The sequence below is a fragment of the Struthio camelus genome, chromosome Z (genome assembly GCF_040807025.1).
Source record: "Struthio camelus isolate bStrCam1 chromosome Z, bStrCam1.hap1, whole genome shotgun sequence".
Taxonomy (NCBI): Eukaryota; Metazoa; Chordata; class Aves; order Struthioniformes; family Struthionidae; genus Struthio; species Struthio camelus.
The window spans coordinates 8,322,754-8,349,235 of NC_090982.1; the positions used below are offsets into that span (position 1 = coordinate 8,322,754).

General features: G+C 39.2%; 1 protein-coding gene across 3 annotated transcripts in view; it reads left to right on the forward strand.

Annotated features, from left to right (window-relative positions):
• The window catches only part of GLIS3 (GLIS family zinc finger 3), a 171,288-nt gene that overhangs the window by 113,918 nt on the left and 30,888 nt on the right, over positions 1 to 26,482 (forward strand). For all 3 annotated transcript variants that reach the window (XM_068928525.1, XM_068928523.1, XM_068928524.1), the window contains 3 exons: positions 4,824 to 4,985; positions 6,467 to 6,577; positions 21,963 to 22,101. In XM_068928525.1, the coding sequence (XP_068784626.1) occupies positions 4,824 to 4,985; positions 6,467 to 6,577; positions 21,963 to 22,101 (412 nt within the window). The remainder of the gene's footprint in view (positions 1 to 4,823; positions 4,986 to 6,466; positions 6,578 to 21,962; positions 22,102 to 26,482) is intronic.

Genomic DNA, 26,482 nt, shown 5'->3' on the forward strand with positions numbered 1-26,482 from the left:
TAAAAGGAGTTTAAGCAATTAAATTATCTTTTATCTGCTGATAAATCTTTAAGAAAATATTGCATGACTACTGAACTATGCAGAGTTTTGGGTTTGGGCCTAATGTGTGCAGGACTCTGGTTTTATGTTTTCTTCTGTCCTTCTTATGGATACCATTCCCACCATTGGCACAACTGTTTATTACAGCAGCACTTACAATTCAGAGATGGCTTACATTTTCATTCAAATTAGATTCTCCAAAGCTTTTAATCTAAAATTTTTATTTCTTATATAAGAGGCTAATTGTGAATAGTAAAGTAATATTATATTGTATTTAATGAGAGATTTCTGTACAACTAAGATCAGCTCTGATGTCCGCATTTCGAAAAAGCATTTGATTTTGTTTGTTTTGGTTTTAGAGGGAATATTTGTGAAGTATGACAAAGCATAGTTTATAGTGAGAAAGTAACAACTTTTGAGATGTCACAGAATCACAGAACGGTTGAGGTTGGAAGGGACCTCTGGAGATCATCTAGTCCAACCTCCCTGCTCAAGCAGGCTCATCTAGAGCATATTTCCCAGGATTGCGTCCAGACAGGTTTTGAATCTCTCCAGCGAAGGAGACTCCACTACCTCTCTGGGCAACCCGTGCCACTGCTCTCTCACCCTCACGGTCAACAAGTTTTCCCTCAGGTTCAGACGGAACTTCCCGTGTTCCACTTTGTGTCTGTTGCCTCTTGTCCTGTCGCTGGCCACCACGGACAAGAGTCTGGCCCCATCCTCTGCACAGCCTCCCTTCAGATACTTGGACACGTTGGTCAGACCGCCTCTCAGTCTTCTCTTCTCCAGGCTGAACAGGCCCAGCTCTCTCAGCCTTGCTTCACAGGAGACATGCTCCAGTGCCCTAACCATCTTGGTAGCCCTCCGCTGGACTCTCTGCAGTCGTGCCATGTCTCTCTTGTACTGCGGAGCCCACAACTGGACACAGTACTCTGGATGTGGCCTCAGCAGGGCAGAGGAGAGGGGCAGGATCACCTCCCTCGAATATATTAATTATTTGGGAGAGACTTCAGTGACTCAGTAACATTCAGAAAATAGGATCCTTTATATTACATAGCACATCAATATAATAGAAGAAGATAAAATAAAATGCAATGTTTGGATGATGAAACAAAAGAAATTCAGATAGCAAAACAGATAATGTTATGGGATAGTTTGCTTAAGAAGAAGCTGGACTGTTTGTCATCGGCTTTTTAAATCAAGACTGGATACTTCTCTGTGGATGGATCACACTTTGGACAGACCTAACTTGCCAGAGCAAGGTCTTGGGTCTTTCTTACACAGGTGATCAAACTACATAATCTGAACAGCTTCTTTTGCAATTAAAACTTCTTAAACGTTTGGTCACTGAATGGCTGCTACAAGCATTGAACTGTCCACACAAATGCTATCGTGCTGTCCCTACAGTGTAGAGGTCTAAATGTATTTCGTAATGAAGGCTGCTCTCTCTTTCAGCCCAGAGCTAGCATGGGTTTGTTGCATCCAACAGGGCATTTCATACTGGGCAGGTTGGTTTACGTGCACCTATGTTGCTATATCGTGTATTTTATGGAATGGCTGCCTCATATGCTGAATGCTGTATGTTTAATTATGTGTGTACAAATACACAAATATTAAAAAGCTCTATTTTAAAGAGATCCCCAAAATTAGGAAGCACAGAGGCAGGAAATCGACTTTATGAGCTAGTTAATGGTTTCAATTTGCATGAGACAATAAAAATAAAAACACAGTAACAATGATTTCTTCATTGCAGTTTAGGAAAACATTGCACAGTTAATTCCACAAAATACTTCCATAAAATCTGGATTAACCAGGAATATGTTTAGGAGTGTTAGACAGCTTCAGTATGCCAAATGCACGGCATGTACTTAAGTGCCTAACTGTAATAAAGGTGTTACATCCTCTTTCCCTATCACACTTAATAACTTGGAAACTATGAAGATTTCCATGTGAAAATACAACTGCCTTCCACCTGCCTGACCTTTTATTCCTGTAGGTAACCGTGTCTTATGTGGAATATTTTCACCGAAATCCAGTTAGCAGGGAAGAATGTATACTCTGTGTTGTTCAAAAAATATCCTTTCACTCTGTTTATCTTAAGTGTCAGAGATTCTTAAGACTTCAAAAAGTCCGTTTTTTTCAGTTAATGTTCATTGACAGTTGACAATCTTTCTGATAATACAGGCTTGTAGTTTCCATTTTTTGCTAGAATGGCTTTTTTATTGGATTTAAAGGATTCTTTACAAGTTACTTTTTTTTTTTAATTTTTTAGGGAACATTCACCAGCTCTGCTTGGTTAAATATTTTATCCCATTTCAATGCAATGCTAATTTTACAATGACATAAACAATTATTTACACACATGCTTACTTTTTTATATTTCTTTAGAGTAAAAGTTTTTGTAATAATTTGTGGGAAAAAAAAAGAAAAAAGAAACAGAGAGCCTGCTTTTTTGAACGTCTGCCCTAGGCTGAGTTTTATTCTATCAAACTGAAAGTCACTTGAGAGACTAGATTTTTTTCATATTTATATACAGTTTAGTTACTATAATTAGAATGGACGGGTGATCTTTATAAATTTAGTAAGAAATAATAACTTGTCTACGTGGATTATCAATACTACCTGTAGATTTATTTTGTTACTTTAATATAGCTGATCTTGAAGCTATAAGCTGATCTGGCTTTTCAAAGGCCTTTTTTTCAAAGGCCATTTACTCATATCAGTCTTTTGGGGTTCATGTTTTCTGTGCTTTCTCAAATCTTTACTTTTTCCCTAAAGATATAGTATTTTTATTCAGTCAATTGTAAGAGGAGCCTGTTATTGTGTACCTGTCTACATTTTTCTGTTCGTCATGGAATATTTTCGAATCCTATTTAGCAAAATGTAAAAATAGTTTTACACAACATTTGGCTTGTTCATTAAAAACTTTACACACAGAGACTGAGTACTACGCAAACAAACATAAATTAATTTTTAGTGACCAATCCTGGATAATCTTAGAAACATTGTAAGCCTATCTTGGATAAAGGGGTGGGGTACAAACCGAAAATCATAGGTTGAGAGATTTTTCTGAAATTTATGTGTGAGAAAGAGAAAAATGTATTTAGGTTGTAGGGAGGGTTGAGTCATCCCCCTTTTTAAGCTTTTGTATTTACTTTTAATATTGCTTCCTCATAGTAAATAGTGTATCCATTTTCCTATACACTATAGTTGCCTGGATAACATTCAGTCTGTCTTTCCTTCCGTTACTAAAAACAAACAAATACAATTACAGAGTGTTACCCGGAAATTCAGTCTCCCCTTGTTTTGAAATGGTATTTTTTTGGCACACTTTTTATTTTTTATCTGCATCTTCTCCTTATACTTTATTCTTTGGGATTGTAACTGTCTCTTGCATTATTCCAAAAAACTGAAGTGCTTAAAATTAAGTGATTAAAATTTTGTATCAAGTTTTTCACTTTTGAGTGGTCTTATTTTCATGCTAATTAATAATAAATGCATGCTAATTATGATAAGATTATGTGAGGGTTTTCCAGCCTATGCTTTTGTAAACATATACATGCACTAAATAAAATACAATAAAATTCATGTATGTTATTCCAAGACCAATTGCCCAGTTCTTGTCAACTAATTGAATAGGAAGACAAATGCTCAGAAATTTGCATTAGAACATGAGAAGCATTTGACATCTCTGATAATGCAGTATAATTTCTGCAAGTATATCAGAACTGCAAACTAGTATGTTACGCAGCAAACACTTTAGACGCTGCACAATGGAATGTGCAGTCGCAGAAACTAGTGAGATCAATTGATCTTGCCTGATAGAATCATAAAGCCTTATCCTTCTAGCAGTCATAAATATTCAAGTCTAACTGAAATCAAATGAACATAAAAATGTTGGTGTCAGACAGAACTGATGGTTTTTACTTCCCCCTGACACAAAGGGTGCCATGGGAATGCCACAGGTGAAGAACTGATGTTCTGCTCACATGCACTTAGCTTTCTCTGTGAACGTGTAACTTGACTAGGTGCATGGTTACTGGTTACCTGTAGATATTAAATCCTATTTTGATGGACTCTGATGCTGTGCCTACCATTTTTAGTATCTAATATATTTACTTATGGCAGAAAGGTAGAGTAATATTTCGAATGTCATTTTACTACTACTGAGGGACAGTGATTTATAATGATGCAAATAGGTGTGAGGTGTTTACCCCTGGCTTTTGGGGTTCCTTTTTCACTTTTGGAGTGCCGTCAGCAAGGCAATGCAGATTAGTATTTCCCTGTGCAGATTTTCTTGATTGCATGCGGGTTTAACTGGCACTGAGAGATGCCTGCCTTCAGGTGTCTTGGTGACACCCTGACAAGCGCAGGACTGAGCATGTGGTAGCACCAGGCACGGGAACCCCACAGAGATCATTTTGCTTCCCACATATTATTGGGAAAATCAGCTGGGACAAGCTTCCCTGGAGGGGATAAATGATGCTGAGCTTGGAGCTGTCTGGTGACTTCAGGTCTCAGGTTCCCACCTCTGAAATGGGAGCAGTGCAAAGTTTCCTAATTCAGCCACATGCGGAAAAGGCCAATATTATCCAGGCAGCTCAAATCCTGTAGCCGTACCCACGCTGAGGAGCACCCTGAGGAGCCAGGGTGTCTTCAGGGCTGGCAAGGTGCCCGCTGGCACAGGCTGGAGCTTCAGCAAGCCTTCACCCTGCCTCATTGTAGTCATCATCGCACCTTGCTGCACCTGTCTTTCTGTAAAACTGTTTTGTTCTCTTTTCTAGTTTGAGGGCTGCAAGAAGGCCTTTTCCAGACTGGAAAATCTCAAGATTCATTTGAGGAGCCACACGGGCGAAAAGCCGTACCTCTGCCAGCACCCCGGCTGCCAGAAGGCCTTCAGCAACTCCAGCGATCGCGCAAAGCACCAGCGGACCCACCTGGACACGGTGAGAAATTGAAGCCCCTGCTGTGTCTCCTGTGCCTGAGACACTGCTGCTCTCCTGGGCTGGTGGCAGCAGCTCTCCCCTAACTTTGGGGACTCTTAGCAGTCTGCTAAGGCTATTTAAGCTATTTCGGAAAGGACGCAGTGATGTGAGCATGCGCATTGCCAAGGTGGACCCAAAAAGTTGGTAAAAAGCCCGCAGCTCCATGGGCCTAGCTGCAGGCTGAGGGAGCAATTTCTTGTGCTGAGGTGATCTTCAGGGAGTGTTAGTCATTATGCAAGACACAAAAGTCACCTATGATAGTAACTACAAGCGTCTGACATACATAAACTCATTTGAAATTAAGGTTCAGGCACAAGCTAGAACGTCAAGAGAGGAAGAGTAATTTGGTAAACCTAAGACTTTTTTGTTGCTTGTGAATTTGAGTCACAGTTGAGGTTTGTTTAGTAAAAGCATTTAATTTCATAACAAAATGAAATCGGGTTTAGGAAAGGACAAGCAGTTTCCAAAGAGCAAAAATCCAGAAAAAAAAAAAAAAAAACAGAAACAATGCCATTCGAATTAGGTGGCTCTCAGAAAACTTAACTGATCCATTTTGAATAGCAGGTAGTATGATTGGTAAGTCAGTCCTTCATAAAAGTGCATTTTTGGAAATGCTTTGTGAAGCATAACTGGCTAAACTATGAAAAAGCTAATTTCAGTAAGCAGTTGGACCTAATGGTTAATACTCTGTTGTGTGGACCTGCAGGTCTTAAGGGAAGATAGACAGGTTAGAGCAGTTAGAAGAAGAGATTTATAGACTCTCTGGCAAATTAAACTGTTTTTTTAAGCAAACTGTAAGATATTATAGAACTGAGATCTGCCTAAAAAGGCCCGTGTGTTATTCGAAAATATGAGCTAGAAAAGGTTGTTAACTTCAGATAAAAATGTATATCCTTGCATGCAATACTTTTGATACTTTAGTATTCAATGTTTGCTTTGATTTTTGCTTGCTTTCTTTGTACTGTAGTAAACTAACATTTTTTCTTGTTCTCTTTCTCTGAAGCAGATTTCCTCTATTATCCTAAACAGTCTATCTCGGCCTTTACTGCAATTTCTTTACCTGATTCACTAAAGATTGTAATTTCTGATTAAGTCAAAGATTGCTCTGAGTGTGGAATAATTGTGAGTATAACCAGCAATATTTGTTGTACTGATTAAAAAAAAAAAAAAAAGAGTAACAGTGAAAGGTGGCATAGTGGCGTTTTTTTAAATGCTTTAAAAAGTTTCAGAAAGATTTCCTTTGGTTTGTCTTCCTTATAAGCCTTACTTTCCTCCTTTACCTTTCTAATAAATTACTGGGCATTCTGCTGGTAGTAATGTACGACAGAAGTTTTCTGCATTCATGTGTCCTGCAGCATCCTAAGGCTCACAGGGGATTTTCACAAGTTTGAATGATCTGCGATTTAACAGCTGTTTCTTTATCCTTTTCCTTCTTGGCTTAGAAACCTTATGCATGTCAGATTCCAGGATGTGCTAAACGATACACGGATCCAAGTTCTCTGAGAAAGCATGTGAAAGCACATTCTTCCAAAGACCAACAAGCCAGGAAAAAGGTAAATTTTCTAGTGTGTTGGTCGGTATAAAAATTATATAGGGAAGCCAGCGTTCTAATATTAGTTGCTTCGACGCATCTTAAGTAAGTATGCTGATTTCAGACTGCTTGATTAGAAAAACAGTTAATGGGAAATAATAGGTCTGGTGCTCATATAAATAATGATTTTAACTTTGACTTAATGAGGTTGATTGCTTCAGTGCTCTTTATTTTCTGATATGTTGATTAATCACTAACCTTATGTAATGAAACAAATTAAAAGTAATTTTTGAAAAAATAGTTCTTGATTTTTAAAGTTTTATCACTTGGTAAATACGTGGTAATGTAGAATCCAGTTAATATAGCCCATCGCAAATAGAAGGATGGGTTGTGAGGACAGATGGGCAGTAACAGATGGACAGTATGTAAGATTAAGCTGTAATGTAAAATTAATTATATTTTCATATGCCAGACACTTAAACATATCAGCATATTTCACAATGCTGGCATCCTGTGGATGTCAACTCCGTGAGTCAACTCCATGAGTTGTTTGTATATATAAGCACATCTTTGAAAAGCTGAGTTGCGAGCTAAGGAAATGATTTTTTTTTCCTGAGCATTTTTCATCGTATCATACATTAATCACTGGCACTATTGCATTACACTGTTTAGTCCTGTGAGGATAAAAATCTAAGCTTTTGTTTTATTGGAAACTGGTCATGATAAAAGGAGTACTTGTGTGCACTAGTGTAGGGATAGATAAACCTTTGAGAAGCGAGCCCCATATGAAAATTATAGTTTTGAAGTTTTTGATGAAATGGATCGCCATTCACTATAAGCACATGGCCGTCAAGGGTTTTTACTCTGAAAAATACATATATTACACATTAACTGCAACTCTCGTTATGGAGCTGATTAAGCTGTAGTGTAACAGTACTATAATTGAAAGTAAAATAATGCGGTGTGTCCCTGTTTGATTGCATCAAATTACAATACTATGTGGGGTTTACCTTCATGCATTTACATTTCTCATGTGGTTTTTTTTGTTTTTTTTGTTTTCCATTCCTCCTTTGTGCCAAATGATTTAAAGCTGGCCCATTTTATTCCTTGCTTCATTATCTGTGTCTGCATTTTGGGCTTAAAATTGATTGGTTTTGCATCCAATCTGTTTGATAAGGATTTATTTATGCCCATTGGTCACCTGAGATATGTTAATATATGGAAGGGGAAATAAGTCAAACCTGCAGAAAAACAAAAGAAAAAATATGGCATCAGTCGAGACAGATCTTTAAAAGATGGATGAATTTTGCCTTGGATAATATTTACAAGTTACAGCATAGTTACTGGACCTTTGAGAACTTTTAATTGCTAGCTCACATCATGCTTTGGTATTTGAAATATTTCCTGGCAGTAATAATAATAAAAAAGAAACAATAAACCTTTTAAGGCAGAATTAAGATTATTTATGACTTTAATTAAAAATGAAAATTGGCTTAATGTCAAAAAAGTCTTTACAAAAATGTGAATTCATCAAAAATAACCATAAAAATTCCAAGGTGATAAAGGCACAGTGGAGTAATAGTTCCAGCCCTAGGGAACTATTTTGTTGAAAAGAATGAAACCCTTTGCTGTCACACCCTGTTAGTCATGGATTCATTTAATATATCGTGCCTGACTGCTTTTAATCCCCCTTTTAACCTCCCCTTACGCGCTAAGTGACATTACTTTGGTGTCCTAAGTTGCTAGCTCTCCAAGACTGTACGTACAAATGTGTCTTTGATGCTGTAGAGACTTAAAATAGCAGGGTTGCGTATATTCACAGCAATAGACTCAGCTATTAACTATACTAAAATTTGGTTACATTGAGTCTTCAGCCCAAATTTTCTAGGTATGTCTTCAAAGCCTTGACCTTCTCCTCAGATGGCCAGATGATGTAATGAGAATTAACATAGATAAATTTACGCCTCTGAATTCTTTTAACCAACTTTTGTTGATATGTATTTATGGCTCACTATGTAGGGCAAAAATGCCTGTTTCTGCAGTTCATGTAAGGCAGCCTCTGTTCTCCACCCCAACCCCTGCCATCTTCCAAATGTGCTTACCTGGGAATCTCTCCAGGTGATGGCATGAAATCCTATATCCCAAGAAGTCTCTGGCACAAATACATTTAGTAAATGTAGCTTAGTAAATGATACAGGCAACTTTGTTTTACTTTTTAAAGGAAAGCCAAAAAGTGAAAGGGACCATACCTGCTTTAATTATCTTTATGTGATTTCTAAAAATTTTCCGTGTGTGTGAATATAAACAGGTACACGAACATTACGCAAACCCCTGGGAACAGGAGTTTAAAATGTTTGACAAAGCGTTTGAGGTATAAACCTTATACATCATAATACTCAGTCCTCACTTTTAAAATATTTTGGCAGGATAAAAAGCAGTACTTGCTATTTTACTTTAAAAAGTAAGAAATCGCTGGCTGTGCTTGCAGTTCGTCTTTCCTTGGGGAAGACCGATGGAGCTACTGAGCAGGGCAATCAGTGACAGAAAACTCAACAGCACCCAAAAGGAGAGCAAAAACTGGCACTGGGAGGAACGGTAATGCACAGCATGCCCCTGGACTATAATTAGTTTTAAAACCTGTCCTCTTCTCAGCCATCCCCTCCTTTCAGCTTTGAAAGGACAGCAAACTGAGATTTTTTTTTTTTTAGGTTGAATAATTACCACGTAGTACACGTTTCCACAACACATAATAAAGCTTAGGCCCATGTGGGTTTCAAGGAAACAGGATATTTTTATGGATAATATAAAATCTGTCTATAAGCTCTATAGATAGAGCTATAAGCTAGGATTAAAAAATAAACGTAAGATTTGCAAGGGATGTCAGTGCTCGTGCTTCAGGATATAAGTCAGTACTAAACTAAATAGATCAGGGAAAAGCTTGGTTGTTCAGTACTGCTCGTTTTTAGTTTCTCAAGCTTTCTTCTGAAGCGCCAACCCTTAGTGAACGCAGTGCTCCTAACTTAAAGCAGTCTGGATGGGTGCATCTTGGGCCTGATGTGGAAGAAGTACCTACTTCTAAATTAGTACATTGTATGTTGACTTTCAGGCTGCCTATGCCAGAGTTATGCATTCTCCTGCTTTTTTCCTTCTCTCATTCCATTTTAATAACCCTTTCCTCTTTCCATTTCTTTTCCTATTCTGCCTTCCACCTTTGTAGCTCTGATTCTTTAGGGATTGCAACCCAAACTGAACGTCAGTAGGCGACTGAGGTGCGTATCCTGTGGTAAGACCCGTCCAGTCCTTTCTGTCTATCCTAGATACTCCTGTATCTCTGATCTTTCTCCAAGTTTCTTTCCTTCATTCTTTCCATGTACAGAATTCGCATGAATTTATGATTTTGAAAGCATATCGGTACATATTGCCAAAACCTATTTAAATGTTTGACATATTATGTGTCTGCTAATCCTTGTCTAGCTTGGACCTCGTATTAATTAAGGATCTCACAAACCGTGAGATCCTTCCATTTCCCCTCGCACCAATAATTAGCTAACAGCTTCTACCATCTTCGGTGCGATTTCAGGGCATACCAGGATGAAAAATGAGTGGGTTACCCTTTGGTAAACGCTTTCCAAAAAGGAGAACCTGTTCACCAGGTTCAGTGGTAAATGTGCAGGATTTTTGAAAGGAAAAGACAAGGAGGGAAAAATCATAAGCTGGAATTATCATTGCCTTTTTTCTGTCAAATATATGCTGATAATAGTACAGCTGTTTGGCTTGTTTTGTGTAAGCATGGAGATTCAGACAAAACAGGATGAGTGAAGCAGGATATTTACTTCAGCTAATGATCATATTACTTATTCTTCTTACAAAATGCTATTTTCTGACTTCATAAAATGTCAGAGCCATTTATGCATTGATACTTTTTGTTTCAGTTGGACTCTAAAAATTGCCCTTCTGTAATACTAAGCGCAGCTGTTTATGATAGAAATAAAATTTAAATTGAAGTGAATCTTTACGTCTAATAGATCCTACCGTTCCAATATACAGAACAGGTTTAATAAGGCTACAGTTAAAAGCTTAGCTCCGATACCGTCAATAGTGATGCATAATTTTGTTCCTCGAGTCGTCCTGTGGAGTCTCTGATTAGACAAAAAGTCAAGTGCTACTAGATGCAAGTGAACTTAATTTTCAGTTGGGTACACTTTGTGTTTTCAGTGAATGACAGCTGAAAATTTCTTTCTTCTCTAAGCTGATGATACTGTGTCTGAACATGCAAACACATAACTCTCTTAATAAGCCTTTTTGTTGAAGTTAGTGAAAATATAATTATAAAACAGAATCATTAAGGAAACCTGCAGTCTTTACTCTTACCTACGCAGTGATCTTAAACCAACTTAGAAGGTGAATATTACCATTATGCTCTTTGTGAAGAGGAATTTGTTGTTATGAGAATTAAGGCTCAGTCTTGTACAAGCACAGGAACTTTATTTTTTCATACAAGTATGCCATGAGAAAAATCTGATATTTCTGCAGAAACCTTATGGAAGAAAACTGTATTTCTAAAACTAAAGAAAAACTGTAGTTCACTATTAAGTAATCCACAAGTCCAACTATGAATGGAATGGACCCACCGCTGGCTTTGTGTATCTCCTGTCATGAACATATGCAACATCTAATGCCTCTTCTTAAAGTTTTTCTTTTTTTAAAGAACACATTTTCCATCACAGCAGTGGCAAAAAGTTAGTTTTGAGCCCTTAGTGCAGTATGGCAAGGGCAAGAGCAGTTTGATAGCATCTGTCTCATTATCTGAATGATGCAGTGGCTATGCTTTTAGTTACAGTTTTCATCCTATCTGTACGTTTACCAATGGACAAAAGTTGTCATATGTAAGATGTCTGAAAGTTGTATTTAAGTCTAAACAGTCTAAAATATGTCCTGCCAAAAAAGAAGTGTTAGCAGATTGTTTCCATTTAATTAAGGGAAACTGTAATAGATAAGGCTACAAGACAGCCCTACCTTTGGGGGGAAAAAAAAAAAAATTAAGCAGTTGAGATAAACAAGACCAACTGAAAGGGAGTGTAAAACCCCTCTGGGCCCCTCAATCTACACCTAGAACTGAAAGTTCAAGGGTAGACCAAACGCTATCCTCTTTCAGCTGGTCAAATCTTGAGTCTTTGGCTGTTTCCACAGTGCCCAGTCCTTGCTTGTAATCCCTCTGTGTAAATTAGTTATGGCTCAGACAGTTTATACAGCCGCGCTTTGAGATGTTGCACGCTTAAGCGACAATGTCTCCCAGAGCTGTCTGTCTCCTAGAAACCTCTATCATCTCAAATTATTCAAATCGCTCTTGAGGAAACTGTGCCTGAATTCATTGGGCCAGATAGCTGAACACCTCCGCAGGTCCATAACATAATAAATGAGCCTCCTAGCCCACTGCTATGCTTTATACTATTACAGAGAAGCTGAGCAGCTAAACTGTGCAGCATCAGCCTTAATTAAATAGTTCTGCTACTTATTTATTTGATTTATACTCTGTCTTACTCTAACACGGCAATTGTGCATGTATCTGTTTTCCTGGCTTTTTCCCAGATAGAATTTTTGCACTGCCTCTGCCCAAAAGTAAATATCATACAGGGATAGCTTTGGGAAAGGCGATCCAAAAGATGTTTTTAAAAGCTGTCCATATTCTGTAGAGTTTTTTCTGAATTGTATTGGATATGCTATACCTACCAAATCACTAAGGAGCGAAGGGGATGGTGAGACCTCAGGAGACAGGCACTTCCAGCTTGATGCATTTCTACCTGATAATCTTCCTTCCATCACATTTTGAAAGCCAGTAAGGAATTTTTCACAGTACTTTTTCCAAAAAAAAAAAAAAAAAACCAGAGTAAAGTCACTCCTGAGATGAAGAGGCAGACTGTATTGCCCTTCAAACATGTCCATCGCTACTGTGGGCTGTAGTTGAGGCTCGTAGAGGGGATTAGTCCACAGCAGGTGTGGAGAACGTTGGAAGTAGGGAAATAAGGACATGGATCATCTAGCTAAAACAATTCCTGGCGTTGCGCTGCAGAGTGGCCTGTGCTGACCCTCAGCAGGTGTCCCATCTGAAATGGACAGACTTGACATAGGCACCCTTGCATGGCTAGTAATGATCCTGCAGCTGTTGCTTTTCTGCCACTGTGCAACCCCAGAATTGGCGAAAAGGAGGTACAAAATCTCCACCGTCATAGGCAGATCTGGATCAGTGTATTTTTCCGAACCCTGGTCATTTTATATCCCCTTTCTTAACAATTCAGAGCCCTTTTATATGTATAATATATAAACCTGTGTTAAGAAAAAGTTAAGAGAAAAGTTAAGAGAAATAAGAAAAATTTTAAGTGTTTAAAGATGTGATATCCCTCCCCTGGAAAATATTTCTCAAAAGCCAAGAGAGATGATCCTTTTCACTACAGGTTAAAGCAGAATTTTCTATGAAGTTTTGATTGATTGTTTACCTTTGTCTTTTGTGGGTTATGATGTCAGCAAATACATCATTCTCCCCACGAAAATAATGTAAAGCTCTTACTTCTAACAATGCTGCGCACTTCTTGATTGTTCATTTTTAATATTATTTTACAGTGGAACCAGCCTCTTTTTTATTGTGAATACATGTTGGTTTTCCTGCACTATTGATGAACCTAGCATTTTTTTCTAAGATTTTAAATAAGTAAAATTTTACGCTGTTATTTAGATTTAGTGGAGAACTTGAACAGAGAGAAACATCTTGTGATTTTCTTTTGCTAGTATCTTTGGTTTATTTCACTCCGTAACACTTGTTTCCAGTTTTGCTTTTCACTCCCGAACATTACATTTTTTAATCCTTTTCTCAGTATTTGAGAAGTCTGAGAAGCAAGAAACAGAATGCTTAAAGCATGTGTACAAGGCATAAATTCACTTCTGCTTTTCTTTTCTTTTACTCAGAATGATTAATTGATGAGGAAAGAGGGAGCCAAGAAGGGTTAAAGCATTACATCATTGATATTTCAGCAGGTTATTAGGGCATTAAGCTAGTTACTACTGACATTGTCCATTATGTGACTGTATTAATCTGGAAAAACTGCTGTGTTTATGAACACCTGCTTTGTGGGTAACAGAAGGCTTTTCTCCAGAACCTGCTGTATGACCCCAATATACTTCTGTGTCTTTCAGATTTCAGTTGCCCTTGTTCAAACTCTTAGTTCAGATTTCACTGTTAAAGCTGCAGAAGGGAGAGCATGGAGGAGAGAGGGAGGCAAATCTATTTTCTTGCTTTGAGAACAGTTGAACATAAGGATATTTTCCCTCAGTTGTTCTCTACGGAGTCCATTTAAAAGATGCCATTAATGCAAAATGAAGTGCATTCAGGGGATAAGGGTCAGCGAGCAGTGCCCATGGCAACTAAGAAACTATTCTGCAGAAAAAATGCTGTAAAGAGTAAGTGTTTTAATCCTCAACTTTAATCCCTTTACTTCCTGTTTTCAAAATGAAATATAAATCAGGCACCGTGGAGTGCAGCAATTTTTCCTGAAAGGGATGTTGGCAAAAAGAGATTAGTAATGGGCAGGAGTGTTTAAGGAATTTAATCACACAATTTGTTGTGAAACTTTCGAGACTATGAGTGACCAGTTCTTTTGAGCGCAACCAGTGAGAAACAGCAAAACCCACTTTAAAAATGATTAGAGGGCTGGCTCCAGCTGACACCCCCCCAGTTGTTGTGCTTGTTCTTACAGCACCGCAGGCAGCGGCTGCCACTCCAGACGCAGTGAGATGCGCTAGGTGTACCTTGCCAGGAGGCCGCACGAAGGAAGACGTACTTGGTCAGTGTTGCACGTAGACCTCTGCTTTCCAAGGAGCCAGAAACAGTGAAAGCACCCTAACTTTTTGCACGCGTGTGCCTGTGGCAGTTGCTGCAATCAGGAAAGCGTCGATTCATTGTGATGTGAACATTTGCTGATCCCTGCCTGCACGTGTTTTCTCACCTGAGTTTGTGCTCCTGTGCGCTTCGGCAGTGTGATGCACGGAGAGGTGCACCAGCAGGAAAAGGTGGCATCAACCTCATTTGAATTGATGCACATACCAAAAAAAAAAAAAAACTAGGTTGTTTCAGAACACTAAAAAACAAACAATATCCTTTTCGTGTGTTTGTGTGTCTTCACCTCCCTGCCACGGCATGTGTGTGAAGGTGGGCCTCAGATAGGGGGAATTCTGTCTCACTACCCCCTTCATAACTTCAGTTTGGGCCTTGGCCTGTCTATGATGCTACGCAAGTGTCATCGATATCTGATCCAGCAAGAGTAAAGTTGTGTAGAGCATGCCTGGGAGGCTGCAGATGACCCTCCGCTAGCAACTTAAACGTACCCTTAGGTTAGTAAGGCTGTCCTCATTGGCTGTCCTTGTTCCCAGCTGAGACCTCCACCCATCCCTCCCACACTGATTTCACACTTCTGCAGGTGAGTATTGGCTGTGTTTGCAGTTATGGATTCTGGGGTCCTCCATACTAATGCTGAAGCAATGGGTTGGTGATATACTGGCTCCACTAGCAGTCTTCATAGGATGAGGTCCTAAACTTGCCTGTTTGTTTCCTCCTAATGCTTTAGAGTTTTGCCCCATCTGCTGGCACAGTTACCTGTGAGATTGCATGGTGATCTGAAGCAGGGCTTTAACCAAAAAAAAAACCTGAAACAGAAATCCCCCACCATAAATGGAGGACTCTAGGAACTTTGAAAGTTATTGTTGCGAACCCAGACGGTGAATCTTCATTATCCAGCCGAGCAATGCGCTAAAAGGGCAATTCAGAGACAGCGCATAAAAATTGTACAGAGAAATCCTAAGGGTGCTTTGCAAGAGCACATATTATATACCTGAAAGCTAAGTGATTTTCAGACGGACCTCTTACTAGTTAATCTGCCAAAGTTTATTCATTTCTAGTCTGAGGCTCTAATCAAGGTATTATTTTAAATACCCGAGTGTTTCCTTGTAGGAACTGGTACATGCATGAACAAATTTCCGGTGGAGATTTCCACAAAATCAAGCCTTTAAAGCCAAGGCCAATGTAACAGTAAGGGATGCTGCAGAATTTGAAAAGAAATGTGAAATATGAAAATCTTTGTGTACTGACAATTATCGAAATGTTGTGTAGAGATTTTTATGGCAATTTTTGAGTTTGATTTCTTCATTCAAAAATCCTTTTAGGATCTGTTCCAGCTGCAGTTTTCCCCTCTAAATTTGTGTTCTTGGGTCCATATCATTTCAATGAGGAAATAAGCCAAACTTTTCCTCATATTAGAATAATGCCAATTGAAAAGAGAACAGCCTGTTCTATATGTAGTAAAGGTAGAATTCATTTCAATCTGTCTTCAATCTTAACATAACCGTGTTCTCATCTTGTAATTTTGTTTCAAAATCAGAATTTCTTGTTGCCTTAAAATTTTCAAAAGTCAGCTCAGTGTATAAGTTCCAGGTGCTTTTGCTCTTTAATGTAAGAGGCTGAAAAAACTTCCATGTTATGTTTTATTGATTTAGGCAGGTCACAAAGATGGAAGCTATTTTTGTCGTTGAACTCAGATGTTCTTAGTAAACCTTACAGATGAGCAAAACTAACATTTCCTTGTATAGAACCTAGTGTCCACTCTGTGCACATGGGCTACTTTAATTTCAGTTTTATTCTGTTTTTCCAGCCAAGTGCTTAACTGAAACAGAACGCGTCTGAAAGCTGCAACAAACAATTAGCAGAATAATGCTACAACCATCCAGAAATCCTACCCAGGTGATTCACTGGAGATGAAGGTTACTGAGGAACCTTTCTCTCTGTATTACTTCCTTGCTCCAAGATATCTGTAGCCTCCAGATGCAAGAATTAGGACACTTGGCGAGTGTAAGCCAGTACTTTGTACTGGAAACAAGTTTTAGTCCTGTGCAAGAATGCACGGGACCTTGATGAAGGTGAATGATCAAATTGGATGGGCTAGCCAGCAATCCTATAATGTGAGTAAACACTCACATAGAAGGTTTCATATTTAGCTTGGAATTTTCCAGTGGTCAGGTATGTGTACTGTCACTGTCATGATACAAGCAGGACATAATTTGACTAACTGTACAAGCAAATATTAACTTCTGGCCACTCCTTAAGAAAGATTAGTCAAACGTGCAGCTCCACCTAGATAGGTCACACTTCCCTCTCCACACTTCCCTTTCGATGCCAGCTTTACTGCCTTCTTACAGGGCAACAAAAATGCTTTAAAGCAGCTGCAAAGCAGTTCCTTTGAACAAACCATAGCAGTATTCACTTTTATTTTGCTGTTTTTAGACGTAGCAGGCACAGAACATCTAAGCCATGTTGAAAGAAAAAGACTAGACTAGACCCAATGTCTCCCCCTTAGGTGTGGAGATACACTATTAGGTACACAGCATACTTGGAGTCCATTAAACCTGCTTTCACAAAAAAAAAAAAAAAAAGTATTTGGAAATGCTGGGATCTGAATTAAATAACTGGCAGGTTTGAATGACTAGGGGAGTCCAGTCTTTTCTGAAGAATTACTAGAGTTAATGTGAATACCTGTAAGCACATTTTGAAGCTACTGTGATCCTATTGTTTGTGGTTTGGAAGCAAGCTAAATATGTTTGAAAAATCCAGAACTACTTTTCTTCTGACCCAGTATTCATAAACAGATATTTCTTACATTTTCCTTGATGGCATCTCATTTCTGTTGAACTGGAATAAAGCTGAGAAACTAGCCAGGTTGTACGAAAACATGCATATCTCAGGTAAAGCACACATTGGCCAGAATATAAAGCAAATGATATTTTGTTTTGAGGATGCATTTTCTTCGAAAGTGTGTCAAGAGCACGTCTCTGCTCTTGTACTCAAACACAATGAAACTGAAAATTGCAGAATGCAGAATCTTACTTCCCTTCTAATTGCTTCTGCTGGTATCGTTTAATCTTGGGTAATTATTTAATCATATCTAAAATGCTAAAATGACAGGAGTAGAATTTCCATCCATTGTTCCGAAAAATGATAAACATTAGTTGACTGTCACAGGAATAAAACAAATGTAAATCTTGACTGATGGTGATTTGTTTTGTATATTAGAAAAAATCCCTACTTAGTGATGATGGGAACAGCTCAGATTTCCAAATGCAAAACTTGTCAAGTCTGCCATACAACTGAGCTACTGAAGTTGAAAAATCTATTATTTAGAACAAATATTTCATACAGGGAAGTTCTAGGTGAGCTGAGCAGTTGATTGTTAACTTGTACTGAGGCCAGCCATAAATTTGTGCTGCCTTACAGCACACTGAAAATGCCTGTGCTCAGCACTGCAAAATTGTCAGTTACTGATTTCATCATTCAGCAAGGTAAGTTGCTAACGTTATGGTTCTCAAAGACGGATTGGCAAGTTTTCAGTCCCAATGTTATTGTGCTTGTGCTCAGTTGGGTGATCAAGAGGGAAGCCAGGTATCGCAGTCGGGTAACTAGGAGATTTGTGCTGGGACATAATTTATACAGAAGTCAAACAGACTGTCAGCTGTCTTCTACAGCGGGATGATAGCTCTACAGCCTGGGCTGGAGAAGAGGCTGACTCACTGTGGAGCAAGGTGAGAAGCAGACTGCTGCAGTTAGGTGTGGTCGATTGTTGTTGCGCCTTCTTGGTATTTTTTTGCTGAAGATAATTTTATGGATAAAATGGAGGAATGGTTCCTTTGCTTGTTTTCAGATGATCTAGCCTTTCATCAACCGCCTGGGATTTCTCTGCACGCAGAATAAAAATCAAAACTCAGTTTGCACTGCTTGTGACAAAATGCCAAAGATTTTTTTTTTTTCAGTCAAAACTTTTCGTTTGAAGTATTTCTATAAAAAATTATAAATATCCGCAAAAGTATTTGGCTGAGCCTGAGATTCCTTGAGATCCTTGAGCATGTTCACAGGAAGGGAAGCGATGCCCTGGTCAGCTGTAGTTGGGCTGCAGCTTGGCTCTTGCTATCTATTTTGCTCCAAAGAGGCCACGGCTTGCGCCCGCGCTGTCAGTGGTAGAGGGTGCTGCCTTGAGAGGAAGGGTCTGAAGTAGCCGGGGCAGGGACCAAGAGGCTGGGGTGAGCTGGAGAGGGCAGAGGCAGGCAGACCTGGCAGCCAGAGCACCACCTCGGTGTCTCTCTCAGGAGAAAACGCAACGGCGGGGCATGGCGTAGAGAGCATTTCCCCTAGCCGGGGCACCTTGCCTTTGCAGATGGTGCAGCAATGGTTATTCTTGCACTCGCAAACATACCCTGGCCTGACCGAAAGTAAGATTGTTCCCAGCACCTCTTTTCTGGTGAGGGTTTATAGAAGACCTGTGGTATCGTTTTTAGCCGCTATCTGAATTACCAGTTTGTGCCTGCAGTTCCACAAAGCAGTGTAATAGCCACCTCTTCCTCAGGATTTTTCATTATATATATATATAAAATATATATATATATTCATTATAAAAATATATATTATACAATAACAAACAATACGTACACACATGCATGCATGAATGTGTGTATGTGCGTATGCACGTGCGTGCATGCGTTTATAGTAGCTGTATTTCTAGCCCATGTGGCTGTGAACAAAATACTCTCAAGTGTGAAACAGTAATAATTAATGCATGATGTCAGAACCGTGTTCAGAAATCAAATCACAGCTGTCTTCCAGTGTTCACTTCTCTATGTTATTGGTTTTGTGTTGCTGATCCTGGTTTTTTTGTGTGGTTTTTGTAAGGATTACTATTGAGTGTTGTGCAAGCCAGAAAATTATGTGAGCACAGATTATCATGATAGATTTATTCTCAGTGTCAAAGAGTCTGCAAATGCAAAAAAAAATCCCCAAACACAGCAAAACAGAGAAATATATGAGAGATTTAAGATGTTTGGCTATTGCTTCTATTTAATGCTTATATTTAATGTGTAAATACTTAGCTCTCGTTTCCTTGTTACGCTCACCATTTCCTCCATAAATAATGCCTTCTGAGCATAGAGAGCTGATTTGTTCCTTATTTACAGAGAAACAAAATTTTTGAAAGCAAGCCACTTCACACAGGAACCTCTTAAATTGTATTCTGTGTGATAAAAACCTGATTTTTTCATAGAAGTAGGATTTTCTTGTATTTATTTTCATCTTAGTGTCCATGGAAGTTTAGACTCATGTGGTGCTGACATTATGAAGAATGTGATTGATAAGAATTTGAATTTAGGTGCCTTTGGCATTTAAAATTGTATGTATTTAATTTCATAAAAATGCCATGTTGCCAGTGATAGCAGTAAAAACAAAAGAACTTGTGGATAATAATAGAAAACAGACAACCATTCATGCTACATTGGAAGAGGTGTCTGGACCTAGAGCAGACTGTAAATACGGATGATAGATGAAAAGCAAATGACAGGGAGATCTTGCTCCCTGCCTCTCTTTCGCCCTCTCCTTCGCCTTCGCCTTCCCCCTCCCTATCTCCCTCTGTCAGCACACTTCAGACAAGTTCTTGAATAACGAATAAACCCTATAAAGGCCATTTAGCCTTCAGGCATAATAATCATTCATTAAATTGTTAAAAGAAAGAATAACTTAGGGCATGGGCCGTCTGCGTGTACAGAGCGTTGGCTGTGTTGCAATCCCATAGCTCTGGCGCTCGGGATGCGTGCGACCAGCTCTCCGCTGTGTTGCAACAGTTTTCTACTAGCGCGCATCAGCAGAGGTCGTTTAATTTGTTTCAGGGCAAAACTGTAGTCTTCTTGTTGTGAAATCGGCCTCATAGGGAAGGAAAATCTTTATGAAAAATTTGAGACAAAATCATGGTGCATCTTTTCAGGACTAAGGAGATCCCACAGCCTGCATGTTCTGCTGAAATGTCGGATACTCGTTAGGATGACTGTGAGACCAGTGTTTTAAAATCTCAGATGACTGTCAGCATCTTGCGGCTCAGAAATGCATCTGTCTGCATTTCTTCCTTTCTGAATATAAGAGGGGCAGCAACTCCTCTTGCTTTTCCTCTTGCCCCCCCCCCCCACACGAGTTGAGCAGCAGGGCTGGATTGAATTCTGGTTATCGCTACCTGCCGGCCTTTCGTGGCAGCGGGCGGAGGGAAAGCGGCCCCAGCTGCGTCCATGAGACCAGATGGACGAGTGCACCACATCCTACCAGGCTGGATGGAAGTTTCTGCCCAGCCTGTTGTTCTCCTAAAAAATGCCTCTCCTTCAGCATGGGTGACTAGACAGGATATTTATCTATCTGCATCGTGGCCACTCCAGTGCCCCGCTTGCAAATGAGCACAGCCCTTCGTTTCTCATGCCTGTAGAGGAGCACACCAGCCTGTGAGCGGAGAAGGCTGTTGGGCGCAGGCGTGTTTTAGTTATGTGCAAGGATGGCATCAGACAGGGTTTGGGACAGACATCAGTGCCAGCAGCCTGCAGCAGAAACCATCTGCTAGAAAACCCCAGTGCTGCATGTCACCAAGGACAGCCTCATGCAGGGCTGCTGCAAGGGGGCCTTCTCCCTTTTCCCTCTTTTGTTTCATGAAGTGCTGTCGCCTCAGGCTGAGCCTGTTTATCCAGTTGTTTATCCAGTTGCAAAGGAAAGCTATTCTTAGGAACTTATTTATTTATTTTCCTGATGGATCAGCCAGATAAACAGACTTACCCTGTGGGGTGCCTCTGGTGGATGAGGTACCAGGGGAGCAGTGGCATGTGCTGCTGGGAGGAGCAGAGGTGGGGGAGCAGCTCGCCTGCCCCTCTCTGCGGCAGCAACTCACAATCAGATCAGGTTAGCTGTAACATCAAACAGCACATACTCTTGGTCACGTTGGCCATGTGGTCTCAAGGCAGCTTCCGTCCCTCTGAAGTGGTGCCGTTTCTGCCCCGACAGCCTGGAGTGATTTCCCTCCTAGCTGCTTGCTCCCAGGCCCTCATTTCTGCTGCCACTGAGGCTCCTCTGATCCATCCGTGAGTCTGCTCGGGGCACTACGCCAGCAGGAAAATATCTGTATTTTTATAATGTTACTCTGCTGATGCAAAAGATCTCAGACATTTGATAGATCTCCATTATCCGTGAACGAGGATGGTCTTTTACGTCATGCAGCGTATTGCAAGAAAGCACCTGTAGGTCCACCTGCCTCAGGCCTTGTCTGAACATGCCGCCCATGTCCTGAGCGCAGTCTTGTTCAGTGCCAGGACGAGTTTCCTTCCTCAGATTTGAAAACACCTGCTATAATGGAACAGCTGTTTGCAAGGGTTTTTAGGGAAAAGATTTCTGTTTGCACTCCATTTCTTCCTCTAACCCCTCAACACATCTCCATTGCACTTTTTGAGTGTCTTAAGGCTTTTTATTTCTTTTTTTTTCCCTTGTAATAACAGTTTATCCTTTCTTTTCTCTTGTATTTTAGTTGCGATCGAGCTCAGAACTTGACCAGGACATCCTGAACGACTGCCTTGCGATCCAGCCTCTCCAGCCAGCCCCTTCACCACACAACGCTGCAGATACTGTCGGACCATCCCCAGGGCCGCCTCATGATATCTACCCAGGTATAGAAAAGAAAAGAAAAAAAGCCTGCGCTATTTATTGCTTTCTTAAGATTAGGGATGTTTTTGCAGCATAAGATATCCTCTAAAATCATCATCATGTCATGAGAAGGGTAGAATTTGCAAAGTAATATGAAAAGGCAGATTTCAATCAGATTTTTACATCTTTTTTGAGGGAGGGGAGGGATAGCAAATCTTATTTTGTCCACAAAGAGACCTATCACAACAAAGAGGAGTATATTTGCTCTGTGGGCATTTGGCTTCTGCTAGCAATTCATTTCTGCCTTTCCTTGTAGGCATCTTGAACTCGTTAAGCTTCATTAAAGGGATGTGTTTCATCTTCATTATACATGGATCACATATCAGTTTTCTAAAAGTCCTACATCAGCAAACTAAAATGCTGCATTATGAGTTCTCGTATTTTGTGTAAGTCTAAATATGCCAATAAACACATTTAGGCCATAAAAGTGATAATCCTATTTTTATTGCTTCAGTTAAGTATTTGGGATTTTCCTATTAAAATACATAACTCTCATGCCTGGCTAAACATACAATGGCTGTTCACATTTCAGCTAAATTTGAAACATTTGAGAAGTTAGAAGTGATAATACGTCTCAAAGTTCAGCACAATGGTGGGCAGCATGTTAACATTTTTTATGAAGTATTTTAATACTTGTGAAGACATCTGTTTTTAACTGTCAGGCAGAACGTATTACATCTTCTAATAGTCTTTACTCTGGTACATTTGAGCATCCAAGTTTTAACTGAGAAGCAGATGTAGCAAGTGAAAGAGTTGGCTGAATGATAACGTGCAGCAGTGAAAGTGACATTATCTGAAGTGGCCACTTGAAAAAAGTGGCTTTATTTTGCTGAGAGGCTTGCAAATATAGCAGTCCTCAGTATGCTTTTGTCAAGGCTATTGTGAGCTGTTTGCTGGTTTGTGTTGATATAGGTTTATGTTGAAAAAAACAGGAAATTGAAAGCTGTTTCATACATTGGTTGTATCCTAATTCATAAGATATTTGGTATTATCTGTATGCTGTTAACCTTTAAATGCCTTAGTCTGATCAAAGTCAGAATATAGCACCTGTTATCTGAGAGCTAAAGGAAATTTCAGGTTTAAAAGATATGTTTTTGGGCAGGGAACCTCTACCACACTGCAGTAGTAAAACAGTGTCTTACATGTGGGTTTTTTCATATTGTACTTTGAGAGGGAGCTGGATGTTGGGAAAAGTTTAGATAAAAGAATTATTTACTGGCGTTACTTAGTGAAATATAAAACTCACAGTGAGATAAGAAAAGATTGAACTTGTCCTTTCAAGTGCCTAAATATCACAGAAGATATATGGCAACGGTATTTCAGATGAGCGCGGTAGCTACAATTGAGACCAGATTTTCAGAAATTCGGGACATTCTCACAGGAAGTTTCCACTGAAATCTCTTGAGCACTGAGCTCTTTTACAAATCTGGCTTCTAGACTGTACTTAAGTGTTTAAAATCCAGGCAGCTGGATCAATCTGCATCTAGGCTGATAGTGGCTTGAACGAAGAGCGGCCCGATGATTTGCCAGCGTCCTAAGCCAAATAAAGTGATTGTCTGTAGCCAGCCCTTAGCTGAAGATTGTCTGTAGCCAGGATAGCCCATAAATGACCTCTGAGGTGTGTCATGACGTTTCACAGTGTCACTCATGCCTTGTTTTTCAGTATTTGGCATTTCTAGCACTACTGACAATTGAGATTCTTTAATATAATAATTTATTTTTTTGCCTTGCTTGTCATTGCTTCCTACTGTGCAGCAATTTTTGTACTATCAAAGTTAGTCAACATACCTCTATCAGCAGTGATTTCTCTGTGAGTAATAAAATTGGTTTCCCTAACACATGTGTTTGCAGCTAACCATAACGTGACACGTTTTTCCTAGCTTTATATTTTTAGTGCAGAGAAGACAAGTAGTGTTGTTTCACATCAATTAGCTTAGGGGATTGAGTCAGGAATAAATGAATCCATGTCACTTCGTTCTGACAACCACCCAATCCAGTTGAAATAAACTGTTTCATTAACTACTCATTAGGGCTGCTAGATAATAATATACTATGTGAAAAAGTGAGATAACTCCAAGAGGGAGCAAACTGCTTTTTGGGAAATGGCAATCTTAAAATTATTCGTGCCCCAAGGAGAGAAAAGCAAAACATCACAAAGCTTGAGTGTGGTGCCTTAGAAAAGCTGCCCTTTCAATTTCTCAGAAAACAACGACAACATCTTTTCTAAATATAAGAAAAACTTTGAGACAATCTGAAAAGGAAAATATATAACTTTTACTAGGACTGTTAGAAAAGGCAGATTAGTGAAATGTATCTGTGCTACTTTTCAAGTAGAAACGTGAACAGCTGTTTAGGCTTTTTGCTCACATGACAATGTGAGCAATTCATTCATTTTTAATGAGAGCATATGAATGATATGTTTTCTGTTATGAACTTATATCAATATACTTTACATCTGCAATCTAGAACCTCTAATACTGAAAGAATCATAAACGATTCAATGAAAAATATTTTTATTTTATTGTGCTCTATTTGTTAAAAGTTAACCATTTCATATTTAGGAATAAAGTAGAATGCATCACTTACTTATAAATAATTACTGAATATCACACTCTTCTGTAATCCAAAAGAAGCAAACTATATTGCTAACGCTTTCAAATCCATGATTTTCTTTGCAGTTTGGAAAAGTAATAAATTGATAAGGCAAGTCTGCAGAAAGTTTTGCAATAAAGTTCTCACTGTATTTTAAATGTCTTATAGTTCAGTATTGTGAAACTTAGACATACCTACTTTGTGCCTGTGACTTAAGATGTCCTTTTTTGAAGTAACACTTCTCGTTGTGCTTTTTTTTTCCCCAAATGAAATAATATTGAGCTAGGTGCTCTACACATATAATAAAAAATTCTTTCCGCAAACGAGTTTACATCTGTGATATTGATAAGACAGTAGGTAGATAAGACAGACAGGTAGGGAATTGAGGATTTGCACAGGGAAAATGAAAGTATGTTATATAAGCAGCTGGAGTATCAGCTCCCTAACCACTAGGCATGACAACAAGACCATTACTGAGAAGACTGGAAGAAGGTGATAGGCACTGTAGGTGTTTGCTGTGTGGTGGGCAGCATGGGACATGTCTGAAGGAAAAGTAAACTGACTGATAAAACCGATAGTCTTGGGCAGTGGGCATAGCTCTGTACTGGAGGAAAAAAAGGATGAAAAGGAAAAATAGAGACATGAATGGCTATTAAACTGAAGAAAATAGTTTTATTTAATGCATATACAGGAGTTTGCAAAGTGTTAGTATCATTATCTTAACTGTTTTAAGAAGGAGACATCCTTTCCATTCAGAGTTGTCCCTTTCTTCTCATGTTTTACTTCTGACTTTATAATCTGCCTTTTGATGTAGCTTACTGGTATTCTAGAAATTGCACAATAAAAGTTGAATTTGCATTGTGAGGGAAAGAACATTTACTGATGAACTGGCATAAACATTGTAAGTAACACTGTAAGATGCCAGGCTGGGGGAGGAATCTTCCCATTGTGCAGGAGTCGTGTTGCCCCGGGCATCTCTATCATTTTATTGAGCAAAAGCCCCTATTTTGGCTAGATGGGCATGCAAAATTTATCCTTAGGCTCACAAAATCTCTCTTGACAGGATGTTTCACCTGCTTATGTGATAATCCTGTTATTAAAAAACTGGTACTTATATCACAGCGCTTAGAATTTAGCATATGTGCAGTAAACGTTCACTGAAATCTTTCCAAATATTATTGCTGGAAGTATTTCCAGATCAGTAGGCAATGCGTTCTGTTGAATGTGAGCCTGACATCCGCTGACCACATTACATAGGTGGGTAATTAATAAGACATAGGAGAGGGAGGAGACGATCTTTTTTTTCCTTTTTCCTCCTTGTGAACTTCGTCTGTATTCCAGAGGAAGGAATGACAGTCAAAAATGTCTAGTGTGTAGAGATCAAAAAAGAAGTCAAAGAATGTTCAAAAATTAGAACTGCACATCTTACTCGTGATGTGGGCTGTTTTGTGATGTCTTTGATAGTAGCCCATTTTACCATTTTTGTCAAAGACATGTAAGCTGCCTATAAGCTAACTCTGATATTTTTATTCTGATCCAGCCGGTGATTTTTTGGTGACTTTCCTAAGTTTTTTCTCCAGTTTTCTGAGCTGTAGAGTAAAGAAAAGGATTCTTAGTAGACATTGCTGTATCTTAGGACAACGTTTACATATGAAGGATCTTGACCACAAAAACACTGTATGTTCTAAATGTTTTGATTCCTAACTATTTGAGATAGAGGTTCTCAACAGACAGAGATTAACTGAAGAGGTC